Here is a 26,873-nt window from a genome sequence, read left to right as displayed (position 1 = left end):
TAAGAAAATGCATTTGTACAATGCTGAAAGGGGTTAAGCTTCACAGCTCCCCAGTGCCCCCATACACCTCTCCTGCATCCCCTATACACCTCCCCCTGGTGTCCCCTAACTATACACCTCCCCCTGGTGTCCCCTATACGCCTCCCCCTGGTGTCCCCTATACGCCTCCCTCTGGTGTCCCCTATACGCCTCCCCCTGGTGTCCCCTATACGCCTCCCTCTGGTGTCCCCTATACGCCTCCCTCTGGTGTCCCCTATACGCCTCCCTCTGGTGTCCCCTATACGCCTCCCTCTGGTGTCCCCTATACGCCTCCCCCTGGTGTCCCCTATACGCCTCCCTCTGGTGTCCCCTATACGCCTCCCCCTGGTGTCCCCTATACGCCTCCCCCTGGTGTCCCCTATACGCCTCCCCCTGGTGTCCCCTATACGCCTCCCCCTGGTGTCCCCTATACGCCTCCCCCTGGTGTCCCCTATACGCCTCCCCATGGTGTCCCCTATACGCCTCCCCCTGGTGTCCCCTATACGCCTCCCCCTGGTGTCCCCTATACGCCTCCCCCTGGTGTCCCCTATACGCCTCCCCCTGGTGTCCCCTATACGCCTCCCCCTGGTGTCCCCTATACGCCTCCCCCTGGTGTCCCCTATACGCCTCCCCCTGGTGTCCCCTATACGCCTCCCCCTGGTGTCCCCTATACGCCTCCCCCTGGTGTCCCCTATACGCCTCCCCCTGGTGTCCCCTATACGCCTCCCCCTGGTGTCCCCTATACGCCTCCCCCTGGTGTCCCCTATACGCCCTCCCCTGGTGTCCCCTATACACCTCCCCCTGGTGTCCCCTATACACCTCCCCCTGGTGTCCCCTATACACCTCCCCCTGGTGTCCCCTATACACCTCCCCCTGGTGTCCCCTATACACCTCCCCCTGGTGTCCCCTATACACCTCCCCCTGGTGTCCCCTATACACCTCCCCCTGGTGTCCCCTATACACCTCCCCCTGGTGTCCCCTATACACCTCCCCCTGGTGTCCCCTATACACCTCCCTCTGGTGTCCCCTATACACCTCCCTCTGGTGTCCCCTATACACCTCCCTCTGGTGTCCCCTATACACCTCCCTCTGGTGTCCCTATACACCTCCACCATAACTTGCCCCAATACACCTCCCCCCAGCGCCCCTGTACACCTCCCCCTGTCCCCTATACGCCTCCCTCTGGTGTCCCCTATACGCCTCCCCCTGGTGTCCCCTATACACCTCCCCCTGGTGTCCCCTATACACCTCCCTCTGGTGTCCCCTATACACCTCCCCCTGGTGTCCCCTATACACCTCCCCCTGGTGTCCCCTATACACCTCCCTCTGGTGTCCCCTATACACCTCCCTCTGGTGTCCCCTATACACCTCCCTCTGGTGTCCCCTATACACCTCCCTCTGGTGTCCCCTATACACCTCCACCATAACTTGCCCCCTATACACCTCCCCCCCAGCGCCCTATACACCTCCCCTGGTGTCCCCTAACTATACACCTCCCTCTGGTGTCCCCTATACACCTCCCCCTGGTGTCCCCTATACACCTCCCTCTGGTGTTCCCTATACACCTCCCTCTGGTGTCCCCTATACACCTCCCTCTGGTGTCCCCTATACACCTCCCCTGGTGTCCCCTATACACCTCCCCCTGGTGTCCCCTATACACCTCCCCCTGGTGTTCCCTATACCCCTCCCCCTGGTGTCCCCTATACACCTCCCCCTGGTGTCCCCTATACACCTCCCTCTGGTGTCCCCTATACACCTCCCCCTGGTGTCCCCTATACACCTCCCCCTGGTGTCCCCTATACACCTCCCTCTGGTGTCCCCTATACACCTCCCCCTGGTGTCCCCTATACACCTCCCTCTGGTGTCCCCTATACACCTCCCTCTGGTGTCCCCTATACACCTCCCTCTGGTGTCCCCTATACACCTCCCTCTGGTGTCCCCTATACACCTCCCTCTGGTGTCCCCTATACACCTCCCTCTGGTGTCCCCTATACACCTCCACCATAACTTGCCCCCTATACACCTCCCCCTGTCCCCTATACACCTCCCCCTGGTGTCCCCTATACACCTCCCTCTGGTGTCCCCTATACACCTCCCCCTGGTGTCCCCTATACACCTCCCCTGGTGTCCCCTATACACCTCCCTCTGGTGTCCCCTATACACCTCCCTCTGGTGTCCCCTATACACCTCCACCATAACTTGCCCCCTATATACGTCCCCCCAGCGCTCCCTGTACACCTCCCCCTGTCCCCTGTACACCTCCCCCCAGCGCCCCCTATACATCTGCACCCCCAATTCTCCACATATAGAGCCAGGACCTGCAGGCAGCAAACTAAAGTCCTTTGGCAGCTGCACCGCTCACCTGCTGCCCCAGGCATTGAGGTGCTGCAGCATCTGAGTGCACCCCAGCATGACAGCGTAGGGGGGACGTTAACCCCTTTAGCGCCGGAGGACGAGGCGCAGACAGAGAAGGGGCAGCGCTGTGTGATGGGGAGTTGGAGGGGCGCATGCGCACTGCCTCCTCATTTCAGCCTCATCCTAAATAAGCCTCATTGTTGGCAACTCTTCCTCCGCGCTGAGCCCACCCGGCCGAGCTCCGGTCCCCAGACCCTGCCGGCAGCATGGAGCCCCTGCCCCAGCCCCCCGGGCACAGCTGAGACCCCCGGACAGAGCCGGCAGGAGCTCCTGATGGATATTGCTGCAGCTCTCCGGGAGAGGAGCCCACCGCAGACCCCCAGCATGCCCAGGGGGGCAACTTCCCCTGGGGTCCTGGCATGCTGAGGGCTCTGACCCACCGCCCAGAAAGCCCCTGATCCTGTGCCTGCTGTGGACCCCCATCAGTGGGAGTGTGATGGGAAGACCCCTCAGGTTGGATTGGTGAGCAGAAGAGCAGCAGCTTCATCAGGATTAACCCTCCTCATCCTCACCATGATCCTGGAGAAAGTCTACTCCATCCTAGAAGGTAAGGGCTGTGGGGTCCCGCAGTGCCCCCCATTATTACTATCATTGCCATTACTACTGCCCCACAAGTTCCCGCATAGAGCCGGATCCTGCCCACTGTGCCACCTCCTGCCCACTGTGCCACCTCCTGCCTGCAGTCCCCATGCCTGAGCTCGGAGAGCTGGAGACCCCCGCGGACTCCATAGTCCCTTGTCAACAAGCAGCAGCGGAGGCTGGTGGTCCTGTGCTGCCCCCTAGTGGAGCAGGCTGGCGCGGATACAGACAGATACATTGTATTTACTAACAATCCAACCAAATGATATAATGTTTCTCCGGAGCCCACTGGGTGATGGCTGCTGCCCCTCGTGTCTGGTCACTAGCGGGGCACTGAGTGCGCAGATCATGGGTGACGGTGGTTGACGGCATTCCTAGAAGTCATTGGTCACAGTGGGCACCATGACCAGGAGTATAGTGGGCATGGGGGTCCGGGTCTGCGGTTAGTGTTCAGAACAGAACTGTGGGCAGACGGGCATCAGGGGGTTGTGGGCTCCGCTCGGATCCTCTCGCCTGTTAGTGGGACTAGTACCAGTCTGCTACTGGTTGTGCATTGCTGCCTGGCACCAAGTGTCACCGGACGGCACCGACATTACTGTGGAAGTCTCTGATCCAGAAGATTTGCCGCCATCCAGGGTGAAATTGTCCAACGGCTCAAATAAAGTCAGATCCGTATTTTATGGGAACATTGCAAGAACTGCCCGTATCCAAGATGTGATACTGTGTATCCAATCCGCCCCGAGTGTGACACACTGTAACCAGTCACCCGTGCGTGTGACAAACTGTAACCAGTTACCCGTGTACGTGACACGCTGTAACTAGTCACGTATGTGTGTGTGACACGCTGTAACCAGTCACCCATGTGTGTGACACGCTGTAACCAGTCACCTGTGTGTGTGACACGCTGTAACTAGTCACGTATGTGTGTGTGACACGCTGTAACCAGTCACCCGTGCGTGACACGCTGTAACCAGTCACCCATGTGTGTGACACACTGTAACCAGTCACCCGTGCGTGTGACACGCTGTAACCAGTCACCCATGTGTGTGACACGCTGTAACCAGTCACCTGTGTGTGTGACACGCTGTAACTAGTCACGTATGTGTCTGTGACACGCTGTAACCAGTCACCCATGTGTGTGACACGCTGTAACCAGTCACCCGTGCGTGTGACACGCTGTAACCAGTCACCCATGTGTGTGACAGGCTGTAACCAGTTACCCGTGTACGTGACACGCTGTAACTAGTCACGTATGTGTGTGTGACACGCTGTAACCAGTCACCCGTGCGTGTGACACGCTGTAACCAGTCACCTGTGCGTGTAGAATGCTGTAACCCAGTGGTCCCCAACTCCAGGCCTCGAGGGCCGCCAACAGTGCAGGTTTTCAGGATTTCCTTAGTATTGCACAGGGGTTGGAATCATCACCTGTGCAGATGACCCCTGCTGTAACCAGTCACCCGTGTGTGTGACACGCTGTAACCAGTCACCTGTGCGTGTGACACGCTGTAACCAGTCACCCGTGTGTACAATGCACTGGTCACATCCAGGTTGATTGTTTACAATGTATCACATCGGAGGTGACAAATAACAATCAACACATTCTATACCCCCCTTCCCTCTTCCCAAGTGAAACATTATAACCAGTCTCCTCTAATGTGATACTTTGCAGCCAGTCCCCCCCCCCCCAGATGGGATACTTTGCAGCCAATCGCCCCCTAGATGTGATACTTTGCAGCCAGTCGCCCCCCTAGATTTGATATTGTATCATACAATTAGGTTCTGTAGAAGGACGTAGATCTGGGGATTTATTATGATGGAATATAGGCTGAACTGGATGGACAAATGTCTTTTTTCGGCCTTACTATGTTACTATGATACTTTGCAGCCAGTCCCCCCCTAGATGTGATACTTTGCAGCCAGTCCCCCCTAGATGTGATACTTTGCAGCCAGTCCCCCCTAGATGTGATACTTTGCAGCCAATCGCCCCCTAGATGTGATACTTTGCAGCCAGTCGTCCCCCTAGATATGATACTTTGCAGCCGGTCCCCCCCTAGATGTGATACTTTGCAGCCAGTCGCCCCCCTAGATTTGATACTTTGCAGCCAGTCCCCCCCTAGATGTGATACTTTGCAGCCAGTCCCCCCTAGATGTGATACTTTGCAGCCAGTCCCCCCCTAGATGTGATACTTTGCAGCCAGTCCCCCCTAGATGTGATACTTTGCAGCCAATCGCCCCCTAGATGTGATACTTTGCAGCCAGTCGTCCCCCTAGATATGATACTTTGCAGCCGCTCCCCCCCTAGATGTGATACTTTGCAGCCAATCGCCCCCTAGATGTGATACTTTGCAGCCAGTCGTCCCCCTAGATTTGATACTTTGCAGCCAGTCCCCCCCTAGATGTGATACTTTGCAGGCAGTCCCCCCCTAGATGTGATACTTTGCAGCCAGTCCCCCCCTAGATGTGATACTTTGCAGCCAATCGCCCCCTAGATGTGATACTTTGCAGCCAGTCGTCCCCCTAGATGTGATACTTTACAGCCGGTCCCCCCCTAGATGTGATACCTTGCAGGCAGTCCCCCCTTAGATTTGATACTTTGCAGTCAGTAGTCCCCCTAGATGTGATACTTTGCAGCCGGTCCCCCCCTAGATGTGATACCTTGCAGGCAGTCCCCCCCTAGATGTGATACTTTGCAGTCAGTCGTCCCCCTAGATGTGATACTTTGCAGCCAGTCGTCCCCCTAGATGTGATACTTTGCAGCCGGTCCCCCCCTAGATGTGATACCTTGCAGGCAGTCCCCCCCTAGATGTGATACTTTGCAGTCAGTAGTCCCCCTAGATGTGATACTTTGCAGCCAGTCGTCCCCCTAGATGTGATACTTTGCAGCCAGTCGCCCCCCCTAGATGTGATACCTTGCAGCCAGTCCCCCCCCCCCTAGATGTGATACTTTGCAGCCAGTCGTCCCCCTAGATGTGATACTTTGCAGCCAGTCGTGTCCCTAGATGTGATACTTTGCAGCCAGTCGCCCCCCCTAGATGTGATACTTTGCAGCCAGTCGCCCCCCTAGATGTGATACTTTGCAGCCAGTCGTCCCCCCTAGATGTGATACTTTGCAGCCAGTCGTCCCCCTAGATGTGATACCTTGCAGCCAGTCCCCCCCTAGATGTGATACTTTGCAGCTAGTCGCCCCCCTAGATGTGATACTTTGCAGCCAGTCGCCCCCCCTAGATGTGATACCTTGCAGCCAGTCCCCCCTAGATGTGATACCTTGCAGGCAGTCCCCCCCTAGATGTGATACTTTGCAGCCCATCCCCCCTGTCATATCCCTCCATGTTCCTGTAGTTTATGCTCCGGATTTCGGATGCTTCCTGGAGATGCACATTACTCCAGTCGCTTCTTCTCGTACTCCAGATACACTGATGATCAGGAGTGGACGCAGGTTTGCCCCATCTCATTATAATAGATGTGTATCCCTCTTCTACCAGTAGGCAGTTTGCTGCTCTTCACCTCTGAACTACAAGGTCCAGCATGCAAGGTCAGGATTCACCTCCCAGGTGATGCTGGAGCTTGTGGTTCTATGACAGCCAGTGATGGGGCACGGTGGGTAGAATCACTCTATCTCCGATCAATCTACCGTTCTCCAGCGCCGCTCGGATTTACATAATTGGACACTGAATGACCCAATCACTTGCCCAGGATCGTGTGCTCTCTTTGTGCGCGGTCCGTTTGGTACATGGGCTTCGTACAGACAGAAAATCCAGACCCCCGAGTTAATGTCTACTCTTAGAGGGGGCTTTGATATAATTACAATGGTTCCTGTGCAGGTAGGAATCGCCGTACAAGTAACAGCGACAAATTTAGGACATTTGGCCTAAAAATGGGTCATTCTGGCAGTGTGATTGGCCGATATATGGGAGGTTATAGTGATGAGCCAGAGAGCGCGCGTCGTGGGCTACACACCCAGAGAACATTTCTATAGGGGATGTATAGGGAGCCTTCAGTTTCCGCCTCAGGCAGTGAAAGGCTCATGGAGGATTTTTTGTTCCCAGCTTGCGGGGACAGAAGAAAAACGTCTGCAGATCCCTAGAGAGGGGAACAATGGAATAATCTCCACTGATGGGGGCTGCATACGAGGACACGCGGCGGGTATCATCTAACCTAATACAGTCATGTTCTTCTATAAGGCTCGGAATTAATCTGACACAACACTACAACTCCCAGCCAGCTGGAGAGCCACACAGCTATGAGGAAGGGAGTATATTGGGGGGTTGCATTATGGATACTTCTCTTACGCTGATCACCCCCTTTACAGGTGGAAGATATGAAGATAATAAAGGGGGGATTGATCTATTGGTGGCCGCTGAGCTGCTGCGAGATCCCGCTGCTCGCACGCTTGCGCCATTTGCAGAGTCCAGGCTGCCGTCAGTGTCCCCCCCCCCTCCCCCCCCTATTCTGATGATGGTCGTAGGGGGCTAACTTCTTTTATTCACTGTTCCTGTAATATTTTTATGATCCTGTTTGTTAAAAAAAAGTGCCTCAAACCCCAAAAAGTGATGGTCTGTCGTCAGGGATAGGGGACGCTCCTATAGGGTGCATTACAGCATTGCCCCCCGTGCAGGTCCCCTGGATGCAGGGACAGGTGGGATGTATTCCTTAGTTCTCTTTTTTTTTCCAAAGTGCCATCTTGCAAATCTCCCAGTCCGCGGCCGTCCATCTGCTTTAATGGACTAAGTCCACGAGTGTACTCACAGCATCTGGAAAAACTCTGGTTCCAAAATCTACTCTCGCTCCCTGCTCGAACCGGGGGGATAAGAAACAGCGAAAATCTGAGCTTTGTCCTATCGCTTGGCTGGCCAAACTGGGATGGATTATTATGTCTCTAGGGTAAATCAGCCAGATCATTGCAGACTTTAATGCTGCGGCCTCAAACTACACTTAGAGGGTGTGCACCCCGACGCGCGTCGTGTTCCTGTTTATATATATCGGAGGACGATCTGCGTAACGAAGAGGAGTCACTTTGTATGTAGATTACTCATCATGGGCAGCGCGGTAATTCTCTCCTGTCGGTTGTAAAGAGACCAGAATGAAAATCCTAAGAGAAAGCTTTGTGCCAAATTTTAGATCGGCGAGGGCCCGACCGCAAAGTGAGTGAAGACCCCGGAGTCTCACGCACACGTTGCTTCTTTTTTCTGTGCAGCGTCGATTCTTCCAGAGGTTTTCTGCAAATTTCACCCCAAACTAATGAGTGGGAAAAAATCTGCACCAAAACCGTAAGTGAAAAAAAAAAGCAACGTTTTTTTTTATCCAGCGTTTTTTCTGTCAGGATGCAGAAATTTTTGCTGCAAATCATTAACATATGTGCAGACCCCGAGACCACAACATGTCTCTACACGGAAGACCCCAGTCCCGGGCTCTGAAGCTGCAGCTTCATACAATTCTATGGAAGATGGAAACATTAGCCTTTTTGGGGGGTCCTAGTGGTTGGACCCCCGCCCGTAGTTCCTGAAATCTGAGGGGCTTTATTGCAGCTGCGCAGTGTTACAATGTGTCCACAGACATGAATGCCGCCATTGTCCCGCGCCGACCAACTTCCTGTGGCCAAGTACAAGGGGTTAAGTCCTCGGAAGCCGGAGAGCAGAATTAACCATTGTGAAGCCAGAGTCCTGAAAATCACTGACTGTTTCCCCTGATGCAGGCGACCAGCTGTGCTGCAGATTCTTGTGGTCCTGATTCTTGTGGACCACCTAATGAGGAGTCTGCGGGGTCCTCAGCCCTGGAGGCTGTGATATGATCAATGACTCACCCCCCTGAAGAACACGATTGCCCACCTCTCTACCTCTGAAATGGCTGATACCAGGGAACAATACCTGGCAATCACCCGCACACACAAGATAAAATATTAAAGGGACGGCGTTATACAGAACTATTGTAAGAAAAAGGCAATTCCATAATAAGGTGGTGTCTTCTGTAATAATCTGCAGGGTGGGGGGCGACGATGTCCGGAGAACGTAAGATTATTCCACAGCGGGAGACGACTGACTTAAAGAGGAGACCTGAGAGCGATGAAAATATATCAACGTAAGCCCGGACCCCTGAGAGAACGCGTCCCATCGTTACAGCCCCCCATCAGTGGATCAGGGGCATTAGAAAGTATTCGCACCTGGAACGGGGCAAGTACCCCAAACCGGGGCATTAGTGGTGGGCCCACCTGGGGCAGGGGCATTAATTGTGGGCCCACCTGGGGCAGGGGCATTAGTTGTGGGCCCACCCGGAGAAGGGGCATTAGTTGTGGGCCCACCCGGAGAAGGGGCATTAGTTGTGGGCCCGCCCGGAGAAGGGGCATTAGTTGTGGGCCCACCCAGAGCAGGGGCATTAGTTGTGGGCCCACCCTGAGAAGAGGCATTAGTTGTGGGCCCATCCGGAGAAGGGGCATTAGTTGTGGGCCCACCCGGAGAAGGGGCATTAGTGCTGGGCCCACCCTGAGAAGGGGCATTAGTGGTGGGCCCACCCGGAGAAGGGGCATTAGTGGTGGGCCCACCCGGAGAAGGGGCATTAGTTGTGTGCCCACCCTGAGAAGGGGCATTAGTGCTGGGCGCACCTGGAGCAGGGACATTAGTGGTGGTCGCAAGCGGAGCAGGGGAATTAGTGGTGGGCGCACGAGGAGGGTATGTTCATCCGAGGAGGTGGGAAGCAGCTGTGGTGATTTGGGGAGATTTGTGCCCACAATTATGAAGAAGGATGATGTAACAGATGAAGGAAAGGCTGAATATAATCCCGACCCCCGGGGGCCAAAGACAGACGAGAGCGCTGCACAATCCCACCTGCTGTACAGGTAGAATTTGCCCTTTCACCTCCAGGTTGCACCAATACTATGTCTGTCTCTGCAATGACCTATCATGAACATGCTGCTACATATAGTTCCCCAGCACATGCACAGGATATTGATAAACTCTCGTCCAGGAAGATCTCCAATGTCAGGTATGTTTCGGAGCAGCGGATTATCTCCCCTGAGAACATGGGATGGGGCATATTGAAATGTAACATGTCCGCTCCTCCATTCTTATTACACCTGCTGTTGGGGAAGATGGCGGCACCCCCATGTACAATAGATGGTCAGCCGATCAAACTACAATCATCCGACCTTGTGTCTAATGTGTAGGTGATAACTCAAGGATCGGTGAGGGTCTGACCGCTGGGACCTGCACTTATATTCCGCACCCTGACCGTCTGACCGCACTTTTATCCCAAAGAGATGCGCACACCTGACCGACGATCCATGCGTTCTTTATGGGGCTGCCGGAAAAAGCAGAGTACGGCTCTCGGAGGACCCATCTACCTTCACTGGAAAACCCCTTTAAGTGAGATATAGCTGTCAGCTGAGGTCAGGTATTGTGCTCCAGGTTAGGAAAAGGAGCAGAATTGTGAGTGCAGCTCTGGGTGCGACTGGAATCTTGTTTAGGAAAGGAGCAGAATTGTGAGTGCAGCTCTGGTTGTAATTGGAATCCTGTTTAGGAAAAGGAGCAGAATTGTGAGTGCAGCTCTGGTTGTAACTGGAATCCTGTTTAGGAAAAGGAGCAGAATTGTGAGTGCAGCTCTGGGTGTAACTGGAATCCTGTTTAGGAAAGGAACAAAATTGCGAGTGCAGCTCTGGGTGCGACTGGAATACTGTTTAGGAAAAGGAGCTGAATTGTGAGTGCAGCTCTGAGTGTGACTGAAGCATCAGACATGATGTAATCCAGGATCAGTAAAGGCTCGGCAGAATAACTGATTACAGTGTGAAATGTGACACCATTCTTCAGAGGGGGCAGCTCCCCGGTAATTAATTCTGCATTTTACCATCGGCATAAAAGCCTGTAATAATATCATTTGTGCCGCTGATGCCGGTAACGTGATCCGGGATTATAATTGCCGTTTTCAGATCGGGACCTTGCTGTAAATTGTCTTTTATAATTTCCATTGATTGAAAGTTTGAATCCAATTAAAGGTTGTGGAGTGAAGCGGCGTCATTAATTCCCATTACCTGCTGCCATTGTTTCTCAAATGATTAAAACACAAAAATGAAGAAGCAGCGGCGACGGATTCTGCCCACGCGTTCTTGCCACGGCCATCAGGTGCCAAATCGGCACAAAGGGACGGAAAACGCAAAGTGCACACCCCCCACGCGACCATTGGGAGGTTCTGCAGCAGCTGGGGCATAGTATACAGGACATTGCCCCTGCTGCTAAACACAAACGCCTTATTAGTTGGCGAAGACTTACATCCCCAATCCTGTATCGCCACGTAACTAGATGCTAAAAATGGACGGGGTGTTTTATGGGGGGTTCGTCTCGTCATATAGGAAGTAAGTCAAGGAGCGGCAGGGAACTGAAATAGACCCTTTCCACATTTAGTGATAATCTGTGCCCTACAGACCTTTAATTGAATTTCTGTAGGTGCAGATTTATACATCTTTATAGCGGTCGTAAAGCCATTTTTCTAACAGAGCGCTCAATGATTCCAATGTCGGCCACTAGAGGGAGCTCTGGAGCTTACTGCATACTGTGCCATGAATTGAATGGTAACTCTGTTGGCAGTCAGCTCCTGAGCTCCCTCTAGTGGTGGCTGCAGGCAGATATTCTCCCTCCAGTTTATGGCTGCGCCGATCACTTTTTGGGTTGTTTGCATACGGAAAAGTTTGATAAAATCTTTGGTGCATTTTTTTTCTCTAAACAGTCGATCCTTGGGTGTTGTGACATCACTAGTCCGATCCCTACAGTTTATGTTGGGAATTCCCCATCCGCACCCTCTGGAGGGGAGTCCACTCCATCATCGGGTGCTGATCTAGCCAATGACTCGGGTGACATTTCCCCGACACGTCGCCGCCTCTACAATAGTCTTCCAAATTTGTTTTTAGTGAAAAATAGAATGACATTTACCGTTCTCCTGGCGCATAATAAAATAAATGAAGACTAAGTCCTAATCACCGAGGGCAGAAATCAATAAGTCCCTGTCTGAGACGAGCGCAGCACTGGCAATTAACCCTCCCCTGTGCGGCATCCGGCAACAGACTGATGCACGAGGCTGCAGAAGTCAATGTGTGACCTGTAAGCCATCAATCTACATCAATGGTGTCCGACCTGTAACACTACAACTCCCAGCATTCACTGCTTGGAGATCTTGGATCTAACTTATGGATCTGAGCTGAACAGTTACAATAGAAGATGTAGGGATTCACGCTCTCAGGCTGCGTTCACACAGGCAACGCGGTTTGGTGCAAACATGTGCAGATTTATTTATTTAATAAAAATCCAAGGACTCAAAAACAAAACAATCTCTTCTGGGCACAAAGGGATCACAGCTAATAAACGGCTAATTCAGCAGCAGATGTCAGTGCGGGCTTACCCCGCAGATTACAGTTCATTCTCCCCGAGTAAACTTCATACATAGAAGAGGCCAATTCCCCTTCCCCCCAGACTGCATATCCCCTTCAGCAGCTTCCACGGCAAACAGAAGTGTTCAACTAAGGGCACAGTTCAGACTGCACCTTCCACACGGTTCTCTGCATCTTCAGCACACAGACTGCTCAGTTTTCCTAGCTGACCCATTTAGTCTCCATTCATAAAGACCCCAGCACGTCCCTTTCTCAACTGCAGCTCACATTTTGGCTGGTCACTCACCAGCTCCAGCACACAGACTGCTGAGCTTTCCTAGCTGACCCATGCAGTGTCCATTCATACATACCCATGCACATCCCTATCTCAACTACAGCTCACATTTTGGCTGGTCACTCACCAGCTCCAGCACACAGACTGCTCAGCTCTCCTAGCTGACCCCCAGCACGTCCCTCTCTCAGCTACAGCTCACATTTTGGCTGGTCACTCACCAGCTCCAGCACACAGACTGCTCAGCTCTCCTAGCTGACCCCCAGCACGTCCCTCTCTCAGCTACAGCTCACATTTTGGCTGGTCACTCACCAGCTCCAGCACACAGACTGCTCAGCTTTCCTAGCCGACCCGTGCAGTCTCCATTCATGCAAACCCCAGCACATCTCTCTCTCTCAGCTACAGCTCACATTTTGGCTGGTCACTCACCAACTGCACGATCGACGTTGCTCCATCCAGCACACTGACCCCTTTTGTAACCACAGGCTCTGGTTCTAGTAAAAAGCCAGGCAGGTGCATCTTAACAAATCCCTCAGAACTCAGACTTAACTCTGTCCTTCCTGGCTCTGCTACAAAGATTTTTCACCAATTATTTACATCTAAAATTTAAAAAAATAAATGTAGAGATAAGTCTTTATTAGAAATGTACCGTTCTATGTATACAGCTCTCATGAAGAACCATGCAACTCCAGAGACAAGCAATTCAATTTGCGCTGTCCCGGTCCAGTGTCTGGTGCTCACGTCTGTGCCAGGCATCCTTGGCCCCCATGACGCTTGATGCTCAACTGTTGCCCAGGATGTCAGATGCAGAACTGGTCCATGGTTTATTGCAGCAGCACAGAGAGTCTTAGCAGAGTACCTCTCTGGTCTGGCTCATAGAGGGGATCCTGATATATCGTATGGACATGGGATTGTGCTTATAATCAACACAGCTGGCAGAGGGCACCAGCAGCAGGGTGGAGGGCGCCAGTATCACGGCAGAGGGCCCCAGCAGCACCCCACAGATTTCCACTAGACCCTTTTAAATCAAGCTCTGGTAGAACGACACAGTAACGATTAAGAAACACTACAATTAGCTAACGATCGGGCCGAACGCTGAGCCGCACAGCGGAGTCTCACCGTGAAATTGCTTTGGCCATAATTTCACTGATCTTTACTGGACCGGCCCCAAAGCTTTTACACTTGATTTATCCCCGACCCGTAAAAAATCACTAAAAAGCAATAAAACACCAGAAATTTATTACAATCCTATAAGTAGCGGAACACAAACGCTTCTGGTCAATAACCAGCAATATCCATCCCTCTAATGAGCCCGGCCGGAAACAAGCGCCGAATCAAAGAAATGGGGAAAAAGCGGTAAATAAAGCGCCGGAGGCGGAAACCAGACATCAGGAGTACGGCCCGAGAGGGAGACCTGCGTCCTGGCACCACAAGGCTTAGATGCATGGCTCAGACAGTACCACACAGGAGAGGATTAGATACACGGCTCAGCAGAGTATCACACAGGAGAGGATTAGATACACGGCTCAGCAGAGTATCACACAGGAGAGGATTAGATACACAGCTCAGCAGTCAGTATCACACAGGATAGGATTAGATACATGGCTCAGCAGAGTATCACATAGGAGAGGATTAGATACACGGCTCAGCAGAGTATCACACAGGTTAGGATTATGTTCACGGCTCAGCAGTCAGTATCACACAGGATAGGATTAGATACACGGCTCAGCAGACTATCACACAGGATAGGATTAGATACATGGCTCAGCAGACGGTATCACACAGGATAGGATTAGATACACAGCTCAGCAGGCTATCACACAGGATAGGATTGGATACATGGCTCAGCAGACAGTATCACACAGGATAGGATTATATACATGGCTCAGCAGACAGTATCACACAAGATTGGATTAGATACACAGCTCAGCAGACGGTATTCACACAGGATTGGATTAAATACACAGCCAGCAGACTATAACACAGGGGAGGATTAGATACGCGGCTCAGCAGACAGTATCACACAGGATAGAATTAGATACACGGCTCAGCAGATAGTATCACTGGTTAGGATTAGATACACAGTTCAGCAGACTATCACACAGTATAGGATTAGATACATGGCTCAGCAGACAGTATCACACAGGATAGGATTAGATACGCGGCTCAGCAGATAGTATCACAGGATAGGATTAGATACACAGTTCAGCAGACTATCACACAGTATAGGATTAGATACACAGGTCCTAGTCCTGTAATGTCTCACTGTGTGATACCGGAGGGCTCCTCCTGCCGCCATTATACAATCCTTGGTGACTAATCACAGTGGAAATTAGTACGGTAATTAATCTTGATATTTAATTTTGACTGGTTGCAGTCACTTGCTCTGAGACATGCTGCTGCTGATCGATGGGTGATAATTGCTGTCTGCGCGGAGGGGATCTGGTAATATTAACACATGCCTGTATGCTGCAGTATGATAAGCCCTGTGGGGCTCCAGGGCTGCGTTCAGGCATTGCTGTTTTGGTATCAGCTGTAGGACGGATTCAGCTCTGTCTGTAGGATCTCTGTTTGCCGTCAGTGAAAGGAAACAAATCTGAAAATGCTTTGTGCTTATTGATCGGCAGCTGGTGGAAACTTGGCAGAATTGTCCCTTTATCGGCATGAATGGCGTCACTAGTCCCTGCTGCAGCGATGGCTCGTGCCCGGCCGTCAGCTCCTCTACAAATCTCCCGTCATTGCCTCTTGTCTGTGATTAATACTCACCTGCCTCCTCTCCCTCCTGACAGTGCTGCTGATCACCATCCTGGTGGTGGAGGGGATCGCGGTGGCGCAGCGCACACAAGGTAAGGATGCAACAGGCGCTCGCTGGCGGCACGCTGCTGTGCAAAAATTGATTTGCCATTTTAACAAGTAGTGCGCACGTCCAACAGTGTGAGAGCGGATTAGATTGTAATAATAATGGCCGCAGTGATTACTCCGACAACTGAGAATGAAACGCTGGGAAATGCAGGACAGCGAATGGCCTCTGATTGTGTGTGTGTATATATAAATATATATGTGTGTGTTTACAGCCATGCCCTAAAGTGTCAGCTCAGCACCCTTGAAATTGTTCCAGAACGAAGTATTTCTCCAAGAAAATTATTTCAATTACGTGTTTTGTCATACACAGGTTTATTTCCTTTGTGTGCATTGGAACACCACAAAAAAACTAGAGGAAAAAAAGGCAAATTGGACATAATTTCACACAAAACACCAAAAACGGTCCGGAGAAAATTGTGATCAAACAACATTGTTTCCAGCATGTGATGCTCGTTCACACTCACCTGTGGCAAGTAACAGGTGTGGGCAATATGAAAATCCTATGTGAAACCATATTAAAAAAAGGAAAGCAGTTGACTCCATCTTTGCATTGTATGTGTCACACTAAGAATGGAGAACAAAAAGAGGAGAAGAGAACTGTCTGAGGACTTGAGATCCAAAATTGTTGAAAAGTATCAACAATCTCAGAGTTACAAGTCCATCTCCAGAGATCTTGATGTTCCTTTGTCCACAGTGTGCAACAAAATCAAGATAGTCCTGATGGTGGATAAGCAGCCCCAATCAAGGTCTAAAGAAATCCAAGCTGTCGTACAGGCTCAGGGTGCATCAGCGTTAGTGCGAACTATCCGTCCACATGTGAATGAAGTGAAACGCTACATCAGGAGACCCCGGAGGACCTCACTCCTGACACCGAGACATAAAAAAAAGCTAGACTGCAGTTTGACTTGACATGTCGCTCTCTGCAAGGGGAAACGTTACCCCTGGGATCGGGGTTGGACTCCCCTTACCCTGCCAAACCAGATCTCACACTGTGCATTGACGGGTGCAGTATTCAGAAACAGTGTCTGCAAATTGATATTTTGGTTTTGGCTTTTATCATAAGTAATGTGTAAAGGCTTTTAGAGGGTCGACATTGACTTTTAGGATTGCTACTTCGAATAGGTGGCACTAAAGTTCTAGTCCTCTTCCTCTCTGAAGAGACAATGTATGTAAGGCACAATCCTTCTGGAAAAGCATTTTGGGGACAGATGAGACCAAGATTGGGCTTTTTGGGCACATCATTCTACTGTTTAACGAATTCGGAACGAGGCCTACAAAGAAAATAACACAGTACCTACAGTCAGATATGGTGGAGGTTCACAGATGTTTTGGGATTGTTTTTCTGCCTCTAGCACTGGGGCCCTGACTATGTGCAAAGCATCATGAAATCGGAACATTACCCAAGGATGTTGAGTGGCAATGTAGTGCCCAGTGTAAGAAAGCTGGATTTGTGACCTAGGTCATGGGTATTCCAGCAGGACAATGACCCCAAACATACTTCAGGGAGCCCCCAGAAATGAATGGAAAGAAAGCACGTGTGAGTTCTGAAGTTGCAGCAATGAGTCCGGATCTAAATCCCATTGATCACCCGTGTAGAGATAAATGAGAGACCGGGAGAAGTTTGTAAAGGAAGAGTGCTCCAGAATTCCAGTTGAGAGGTGTAAGAAGCTTGATGATTTTTATAGGAAACGATTGATTATTTATTCCAAAGGGGGGTGCAACCAAATATTAAGTTGATGGTGCCAACAATTTTGTCCGGCCCAATTTGTGGGTTGTGTGTGAAATGATGACTAATTTGCCACACTCTTCATTTTCTGCAACAATTTCAAAGCTGGCAACACTTTCTGCTGTTTATGTATGTATGTATGTATGTATGTATGTATGAATACAGTCATGGCCAAAAGTGTTGGCTAAACTGTCACCAAAGCAACTGACAGGTCAGCCCGCCCCAGGTTCTGATTGGACGGCTAAGCTGTCCATCACCACACCGACAGCTCAGCACGCCCCAGCTTCTGATTGGACGGCTAAGCTGTCCATCACCACACCGACAGCTCAGCATGCCCCAGCTTCTGATTGGACGGCTAAGCTGTCCATCACCACGCCGACAGCTCAGCACGCCCCAGCTTCTGATTGGACGGCTAAGCTGTCCATCACCACACCAACAGCTCAGCACGCCCCAGCTTCTGATTGGACGGCTAAGCTGTCCATCACCACACCGACAGCTCAGCACGCCCCAGCTTTTGATTGGACGGCTAAGCTGTCCATCACCACACAGACAGCTCAGCTCGCCCCAGCTTCCGATTGGAGGGCAGAACTGTCACTCACTGTGTCCGGACACACCGATAGTAGGAAAGGTGACCACTTTTGCTTCTCTTTTATATTGATTTGAGTCTTCATTTCTTTTTCTTTCAGATGGACAAAACATAGGAGCCAAACACATCCCGGTGACCCAGTGCGGCACCTGGGTACGAACCAGTAATGGAGGGCATTTCGCCTCCCCAAACTTTCCAAACACCTATCCCCCCAACAAGGAATGTGTCTACATCTTAGAAGGTTCGTAGCCTCCCTAGATATAGGACTAACATACCTGGATTGCAAAAGTATTCACTCCTCTAACAGGTGGACAGATGTGTCTGGATAACAAAGGATGAATAAATGAATCCCCCTGTTGCACAGAGAATTGGGGTCCGTGGGTTCTCTCCATACAATATAATGGGACTGAGGCCGGTTTGCGGTGGCCCCTCACTCCAGGGACCAGTAGCAGGGGTGCGCTCTGCTTCTGTGCTACGTGCGCCCTGCCTAATAAATATGTCTAGAGGTTTCCACATCTGTCCTCTGGGTGACAAAACGTTCTGCCTTCTCAGCTCCCACGGGTGTTGTCCCCCCAGCTTTCCCTGACCCCAACATTGTACATTTTCCATCCCCGGGGTATACAGGACGAGGTTGACATAGTGTCCAGTGCATTATTACTGCTGACCCTATAAAGTGCATCACGAGTTATTGCAAAAGCCGCCACTTGTTGCATTTCGCCATTTTCCCCCGTAGCTGCTCCTCGCCAGAGAATCGAGCTGACCTTCGATGAGCCTTATCACATAGAGCCATCCTTCGAGTGCCGCTTCGATCACTTAGAGGTCAGAGATGGCCCGTTTGGCTTCTCCCCGCTGATTGACCGATACTGCGGCATCAGGAGTCCACTGCCAATCCGATCCACCGGCCGATTCATGTGGATAAAATTCACGTCGGACGAGGAGCTGGAAGGACTGGGCTTCAGAGCAAAGTATTCCTTCATCCCAGGTACGCCGCACAATGTGGGGCTCGTATAACTGTCAGAGGGATCCGAGCAGTGGGGAACACCAGTAATCTGGAGAGGTCCCCATTTTTGGGTAGAAGTAGCCATAAGTCATCACTAGTGGTCGCTTTCTGCTTTTAATCACTGCAGGAATTTTTTTTGAAGTAATGGAAATGATCTGTCCTTACATTGACTTTCTCCTCAGCGTGTGCCTCTGCATAGCAGCCAGCTACAACAGGCAGAGCTGCAGTGTAAATCATGGCGGAGGGGCAGTATAGCCTTCTGATGAGAGAGGAAGTAGCAAGAACACCATAATGTTGCAGCGCTAAAAGAAACCGCCAACACAGGATGATGACTAGCAATATAGAGCTGAGCAAAAACATTTGCAAGACTCGGGTCCAACAGCCATGGAGGTAGTAAGTCACCACTGAACCAGATCCCAGCCAACCTCCTCCTGCCTTCTTGAATCCTCGGAACCTTGAGCGATGTCACGTAGACCTGACGCGATGTCACGTAGACATGTAGCGTTGTAACATAGATCAGGAGTGATGTCACACAGACTTGGAGCGATGTCACGTAGACCTGGAGCAATATCACGCAGACCTGGAGCAATGTCACTTAGACCTGGAGCGATGTCACGTAGACATGGAGCAATGTCACGTAGACATGGAGCAATGTCACGTAGACATGGAGCAATGTCACGTAGACATGGAGCGATGTCACGTAGACATGGGGCGATGTCACGTAGACATGGAGCGATGTCACGTAGACATGGAGCGATGTCACGTAGACATGGAGCGATGTCACGTAGACTTGGAGCGATGTCACGTAGACTTGGAGCGATGTCACGTAGACTTGGAGCGATGTCACGTAGACTTGGAGCGATGTCACATAGACCTGGAGCGATGTCACGTAGACTTGGAGAGATGTTACGTAGACTTGGAGCGATGTTACGTAGACTTGGAGCGATGTCTCGTAGACTTGGAGCGATGTCACGTAGACTTGGAGCGATGTCACGTAGACTTGGAGCAATGTCACGTAGACTTGGAACAATGTCACGTAGACTTGGAGCAATGTCACGTAGACTTGGAGCGATGTCACGTAGACTTGGAGCGATGTCACGTAGACTTGAAGCGATGTCACGTAGACTTGGAGCGATGTCACGTAGACTTGGAGCGATGTCACGTAGACTTGGAGCGATGTCACGTAGACCTGACGCGATGTCACGTAGACCTGACGCGATGTCACGTAGACCTGGAGCGATGTCACGTAGACTTGACGCGATGTCACGTAGACTTGGAGCGATGTCACGTAGACTTGGAGCAATGTCACGTAGACTTGGAGCGATGTCATGTAGAGTTGGAGCGATGTCACGTAGACTTGGAGCGATGTCACGTAGACTTGGGTGATGTCATGCCGAGCTGACGCGATGTCACGTAGACATGAGCGATGTCACGTAGACTTGGAGCGATGCCACGTAGACTTGGAGCGATGTCACATAGACCTGGAGCGATGTCACGTAGACCTGGAGCGATGTCACGTAGACTTGGAGCAATGTCCGGTGTCTATTTTGCCAAAATGAAGCAATTGTGCTTGGCCTATTAATCAATAGATACTGGGAATGCCAGGAGGAAGGAAGGAGGTTCGCTGCTCTCTAGTGCTGCAGCCATAGACTACCGACATGACCACTGGACCAGGGTCCTTCAAATCTTTTTTGCTCAACCTGCATGTAATAATATGCACACACATATACATATGGCATTCATTACAGTAGTAATAAAACATAACTTCTATCTCTGCAGATCCAGATTTCAGCTATCTCGGAGGGATTCTCAATCCTATCCCAGGTCAGAGGTCACTTTTGTGTTGCCCCTTTGTGGTCAGACCCTGGAACTTCTTCATGTCCCACTGACAATCTCCTCCTTTATCTTCACAGATTGTCAGTTTGAGTTGTCAGGACCTGATGGAATAATCCGCTCCAGCCAAGTGGAACAAGGGGATAAGCTGAAGGCGGGTCAGGCTGTAGACTGTATATGGACCATTAAAGCAACGCCAAAAGCCAAGGTCAGTAATGTGGGGGGCGGGGGGGGGGGGGTTAGAGTCCATAGGGGTGAAGTTTTTAAAGGGAACTCAAAAAGAATTTTTCAAATATTTGCATATTTAAACTGAGAAACTAATTTATAATTTAATGGTTTACTTGGTTTTTAAATACATTTTTCTAAAAAGTCTTCTACAAATATTTTCTACAAGCTAATCCTTCATCTACATGGCCGGTCTGCAGATCCGTCACAGCTCTGCTTCTGGTCCGACAGCTCAGTCTCTCAGTGTTAAATAAAGTATCAGAGAGGGAAATGTATATACTGTATGAGAGAGGGAGCAAAGCATTTAAGTTATCAGGGAGGGTGGATCACTCAGGCTGTAGATAGGGAGGAAAGCCCTTGAGCTGTCATGGAGGGGGGAAATAACTCAAGGAATGAAGGTGTAATCATATAAAAGTAATGTAAGCTTTCATTCCACATGATTTACTGCACAGGACATGTCCACAGAGCTGTAGAGGACGCTGCTGTGATCATGAAGTGCAGCTCCGAACATGAAGTCGCCATTTTGATATGTAATTACTAATTGTATCCTCCGTTTATCCAGATTTACTTGCGGTTTCTGGACTATCAGATGGAACACTCCAATGAATGCAAGAGGAATTTTGTGGCCGTGTATGATGGAAGCAGCTCGATAGAAAACCTAAAGGCCAAATTCTGCAGCACCGTGGCCAATGACGTCATGCTGCAAACCGGCACCGGGGTTGTACGGATGTGGGCGGATGAAGGGAGTCGTCTGAGCCGTTTCCGAATGCTCTTTACTTCCTTTGTGGAACGTGAGTTATTACAATTAATGTCTGCTGGTCTCTTTCCAGATGCCCTACAGGCACACAGCCACAGCTTGTGTTAGCTGGGACTTGTTGTGCCATGCATGAGGTTATTTCTTGATTGTGACTTTTTTTTTATTTTAGTTCCTTCCAGAAGTGTATAAATATACAGTAACATCAAAGGTCAGGGTAACAACTACTGCTTTCCCAATAAATTATTCAGATTTGATAAATTGTATTTTTCAGAGCCTCCACTAGAGGGAGCTCACTGCATGTAGCTGTGTACAGATAATAATGACTCATTAGTGAGCAGTGAGCTCCCCCTAGTGGATTTGTTTTTTTTTTTCCCAATATCAATGTAAGCAAAGGAAACAGTGGTGGCTCTCCTGGTTCTGTTAGTAAAAGTGTGCCCCTTATAGTTTCACTTGCAGATTATGTCATCTAATACATGTCTGTGTCTGATTGCAACAGCTCCGTGTGGGGACGGCACGTTCTTCTGCCACAGTAACATGTGCATTAACAACTCCCTGGTCTGCAATGGAATCCAGAACTGTGCCTATCCCTGGGATGAAAATCACTGTAAAGGTGAGTGAGTCCGGCCCCTTACTAGAGCCCATCAATGTACTACGCTGTCAGTGCCTGCTGGGACTTGTAGTTTTGCAACAATTGATTGCAGACCCCTGTCCTTTAGCATCCATAATAAACTCATTGCATGGTGCAGACTCCCCCCCTCCCCCCCCCCAGGCTCATAAATAAAGTCCAAAGTAATGGAAAGGATCCCACAAACACAATAGAAGTCACAACCGGCAAAGAAGAATCGCCTTGTCTCAGGGTTTATACACAAACATGACAAATATACGGTCCTGCACGGTCCGGCTCCGCAAGATGCATGACCGCGCTGTGCAGCCATGACTGTTTGGATACAGCTCTGTGCTGCCACCTAGTGCTTACATTTAGATAATGAACTGGGAAAATAATATATATATTAATTTACGTGCAAAATGAGGTTTGGATAAAAGGAGCCGTAAAATGCAGCAAATGTTTTGGCGATGTGCACCATCTAGTGTTAATATGAGGTATGGCAGCGATGAGGCAGAGACCTCATGATACAGCTGCTACTTTCTGATGCAATGTTGCATCCTATGACACTTTTGATATTCCTGCTTTTCTTTACAGAAAGGAAAGAATCGGGGCTGTTTGAGCAGATCACCAAGACCCATGGGACCATCATTGGGATCACCTCTGGGATTGTCTTGGTTCTTCTCATCATTTCCATCTTGGTGCAAGTCAAACAGCCTCGAAAGAAAATCATGGCCAGGAAGACGACTTTCAACAAAACCGGTTTCCAGGAGGTATTTGATCCCCCGCACTACGAACTCTTCTCCTTGAGGGACAAAGAGATTTCCGCAGACTTGGCCGACTTGTCGGAGGAACTGGAAAGCTACCAGAAGACCAGACGATCGTCCGCCACCTCCCGCTGCATTCACGACCACCACTGCGGCTCCCAGACCGCCACCCTGAAACAGAGCCGGACCAACCTAAGCTCCATGGATCTTCCGTTCCGCAACGACTTTGCCCAACCGCAGCCGATGAAAACGTTTAACAGTACGTTCAAGAAAAGCGCCTACGCGTACAAGCAGTCCCACGACTGTGCCGACAAAGGCATGGAAGACCGCGTCATGGAGGAAATCCCTTGCGAAATTTACGTCCGCGGCCGAGAAGATTGTGCTCAGGGTTCGATGTCTATTGACTTTTAATTGCCTCATAGATTTAAAAAAAAATAAAAATAAAATCAGATTCCTTCAACTAAAGCGATACACATATATATATTTTTGAGACGATCGGCGATAATCGTTGCGTTTTCTAAGAGGCGACAATTCGAGGGACTACACGGAATTGTACATTACAGCTCTCTATTTTTTGAGCAGAACATGGGACTGAGCGTTCTGCATGGTATCGGCTCTCCGTATTAATAGGGTTCTCCATGGACCGCGATGGCCGGGGGAGGGGGTGACGGCATTATCACTCGGATCAGTATTGTCATGGTTGATTTTTTTGTATCCGTTTTTTGTTTTGTCTTGTTATTTTTTTTTTTTTTTTTTGCCTTTTAAGTTTTTACACGAAATAGAAAATTTGTTACCTTCTGATACAAATGTTCTAGGATCATATATGGTGCTACCGGAGCGGGAAATAATAAAAGGAAAGAGCCTCGAAAGGGTCTACGAGTTGGAGATTACTTTGGTTTGTAGTTTTTTTTAAATAAAAAAATGGCGCAACCAAATTCCCATTGGGAACCGTACAGATCAGAAAGTGATAGGCTATGTTTTTATGACCTTCAGTCTAAGGAGCTGTGCACATGGCACATGCACACAGTCCATTCAGTTTTTGTTTTGCAGACCCATAGGCACTCAATGTGTCGCCACGTGGTGCCTCTTTACAGCACAGAATTGCAACTGTCTCCATAATACTTGATTATTACAGTCAATGATGCATTGTAACCAGTGCCGGACTGGCTGGCCAACGGCCCACCAGTGACATTGATTCAGGTGGCCCACTGTTCAGCTACATGCAAATATCACATTGCCCTCATTCACAAATTTCTCCATGTTTCTACAGAATAATAACATGATAGTTTATTAAAATAATGTTGGGATGATGCCCTTTTCTGTACATAGTGAAAAAAATATATTGCATGGGGGCCCACCGGAGGATTCCCCTGTCGTCCAGTTGGCCAGTCCAAGCTTGATCATAACAAAGCCCCCACATACCACCATATATATCGATTTCTCCTTGTTTTGCAGAGGGGCTTTTGGACTCTTGAGTGTGACTGCTTCTTTAATCTTAAAGGCGTAGTCCAGTCTTAAGTTCTCAAGTGAGTGCACGGACATTTTAAGGGGCACACAGTTGGCAGTAGTCCATAGTATTGATGCCTTTCCCCCAGGAAACTGTTTATAAGATGATTTGTATTAGTAGCTCAACAGCCCTATCATCAGTTTGCCTTGCCCACTGGGGTATTTTAGGGCATCAAACTAAATTTTGATCTGGGCCTCACCTATTAGTTTTAGGATTTGCCAGCCACCAACCATGATCGCTTTTTAGTATATGGGCCAACTTAAGCAAGAGTGCTAGGTGCAGATGCCAGTTTCCACTTGCACACTTGCCCACCATACAGTATATCACCTCATTTGCCCTCGTATCCCAGGGGATGAGATGAGAATCATAAGGGGAATGTGTTGTCTTTTGGGGTTTTGACATTTATTCGATAGTCTACAGCATGCTTTTTTTTACCAGGAGGGGATCCGACCCTCCCATCTCCACACACAAATCTGCAGATTATTCAATTCTGGCCGTGAACTAAAGTTTACTCATTACACTCGTCTTCCGAGCCATTCCTTAGTGTGGTAGTCAGCGCTGCTCCCATTAAAGCAGTAAGTGGCAATTAAAACCGCCATTACGCGGGATCCATCTGGCCCACTTGAAAAAAAAGTCGTGAGACGGCTCGTCTTTAATTACCGGCAGTGAAAAATGTGAACATTCAGGAGCGGCTTTTCTGCACAGTTTCAGCTCGTTTATGGCGGAATCTTTTTATTTTTTCATTTTTGCAAATTAATGTTGGATCAAAAGAAGAATTGAGAATTCTGAAGCGGCGTGCTGCGGGGGGGCTTATACGGTTTACATTTTATTTTAAAAAAGGGACATTGACTTTAATGATCGCCCCACGACTGCAAGAAGAAAAGAGAAGCAGCTGTAGGGGGCTTCTTTTTTCTAAATAAAAAAAAAAATGAGATAATGATGCCACGATCGAGAGATGGTGAGGTCCATGGAAAATGCTGCCGATTGGGGGGATAAATAGGCAAATAATTCGGTGCCTGCCCTATGGTGGCAGATATACAAGTCCTGCAGCTGTAAGAGAGTGGGAACATGTCCATATTGTATTTCTGGAACAATACCTTTTATAAAATACATTGTATTGTGACTTGTTTCTTGCTAGAGTAGAACACGTGGGCAGACAGCAAGAGTCATGTGGAAAAGGATCTAGTGACCCCGCCATTGTTTCAGGAATAGGAAGAATGGGAAATGTGAGAGGTGGTAGATGCCTGGAACTTCCCAAATAATTGAATATAAACACAGAGCAGCTGGTACTCTGTACCAAGGGCTGGATCAATCTGTAAGCAAGGCAACAATTCAGGTTGTTTGGTGTATTGCAATATTGCAACTATACTAAAAAAAACTTCAACTTGCTTTAAGAAAGCTCCTGTGTCAGATGTGTTGTCGGGAGCCAGGTACACTCTGGGGATGCCAAACTTTTCCCATACTGTTAGTTTTGATACTGTATGGTGTTAGTATGTATAATACTACTATGTATTGGCAGATTGTCTTTGAGTATTGTGGTGATATTAAATATGCATTGTATGCTGGTGGCATGGTTTAGAGCTCTGTGTTGTTCAGTTTTGGACAGCTGAGGTGCAATTACAGACACAACCTATGGACAGTGGGGGCGCTATTCTTCAATGACAGGCAGCTACCTTTTATTTAGTCCCGGAGAGCCCCTTTGGCTTTCATTCCCCAGGCACAGAGACTTTCATAATGATTATGTATTTCCATATTCCCTTCATTTACTGCCATCAACAAAACAAATTCACTGGAGTCTGCTTCTCCCTACACAAATTTATTTCCTTTCGTATGAAGTAATTCACAGAAAAAAAAAATCCTTTTTAAAACTGTAACAATTAAAAATGTAATCAAGTGGCCAATATTTGGTGGCAGAATCATACTGGGATATCGGAATAAAGTCAGACCTCTTGGGTCATTCATCAAATCCATCAGCTCAGGAACTGACAGTAAATTACCTCCCGAGATCCATCAATGAGACTATCGGCGGCGGCTGCACCCTGACTAATGATGCGGCTGCTTATTTTGGCTCTTGCTTTCAGAGACTGTGATAAAATTCTCTCTTTACATTCTCAGTATAATACATCTGTCAATGGCGGAAGAAAAACTCAACAGCGCTTTAATCAGCAGCCTGATCAGTATCCGGCAATAAACTAGTGATCACCGCAGGTTCCCACAGGACAGACAGGAGCAGGTTCACAAAGAACAGACTGGGTAAAGTAAGGACAAGTACAGATAGGACAGCCAGTCTCACACAAGGTACTTACAATGAAGTAGCAAGAGTATATGCAAATGATTAATGCTGCACAGAGACAAC

General features: G+C 49.4%; 1 protein-coding gene across 1 annotated transcript; it reads left to right on the top strand.

Moving 5' to 3' along the window:
• The first annotated feature begins 2,547 nt into the window (after window positions 1-2,547).
• Window positions 2,548-23,895, top strand: NETO2 (neuropilin and tolloid like 2). The gene is made up of 9 exons (XM_069739326.1): window positions 2,548-2,980; window positions 15,440-15,496; window positions 17,925-18,065; window positions 18,558-18,806; window positions 20,604-20,648; window positions 20,738-20,865; window positions 21,445-21,673; window positions 22,136-22,249; window positions 22,841-23,895. The coding sequence occupies exons 1-9, from the start codon at window positions 2,947-2,949 to the stop codon at window positions 23,419-23,421; spliced, it is 1,578 nt and encodes a 525-aa protein (XP_069595427.1). The 5' UTR covers window positions 2,548-2,946; the 3' UTR covers window positions 23,422-23,895.
• The last annotated feature ends 2,978 nt before the right edge of the window (window positions 23,896-26,873 follow it).

Source organism: Ranitomeya imitator, chromosome 9 (genome assembly GCF_032444005.1).
Source record: "Ranitomeya imitator isolate aRanImi1 chromosome 9, aRanImi1.pri, whole genome shotgun sequence".
Taxonomy (NCBI): domain Eukaryota; kingdom Metazoa; phylum Chordata; class Amphibia; order Anura; family Dendrobatidae; genus Ranitomeya; species Ranitomeya imitator.
Note: the sequence above shows the minus strand (reverse complement) of the source record. Positions and strands in the feature narration are given on the sequence as shown.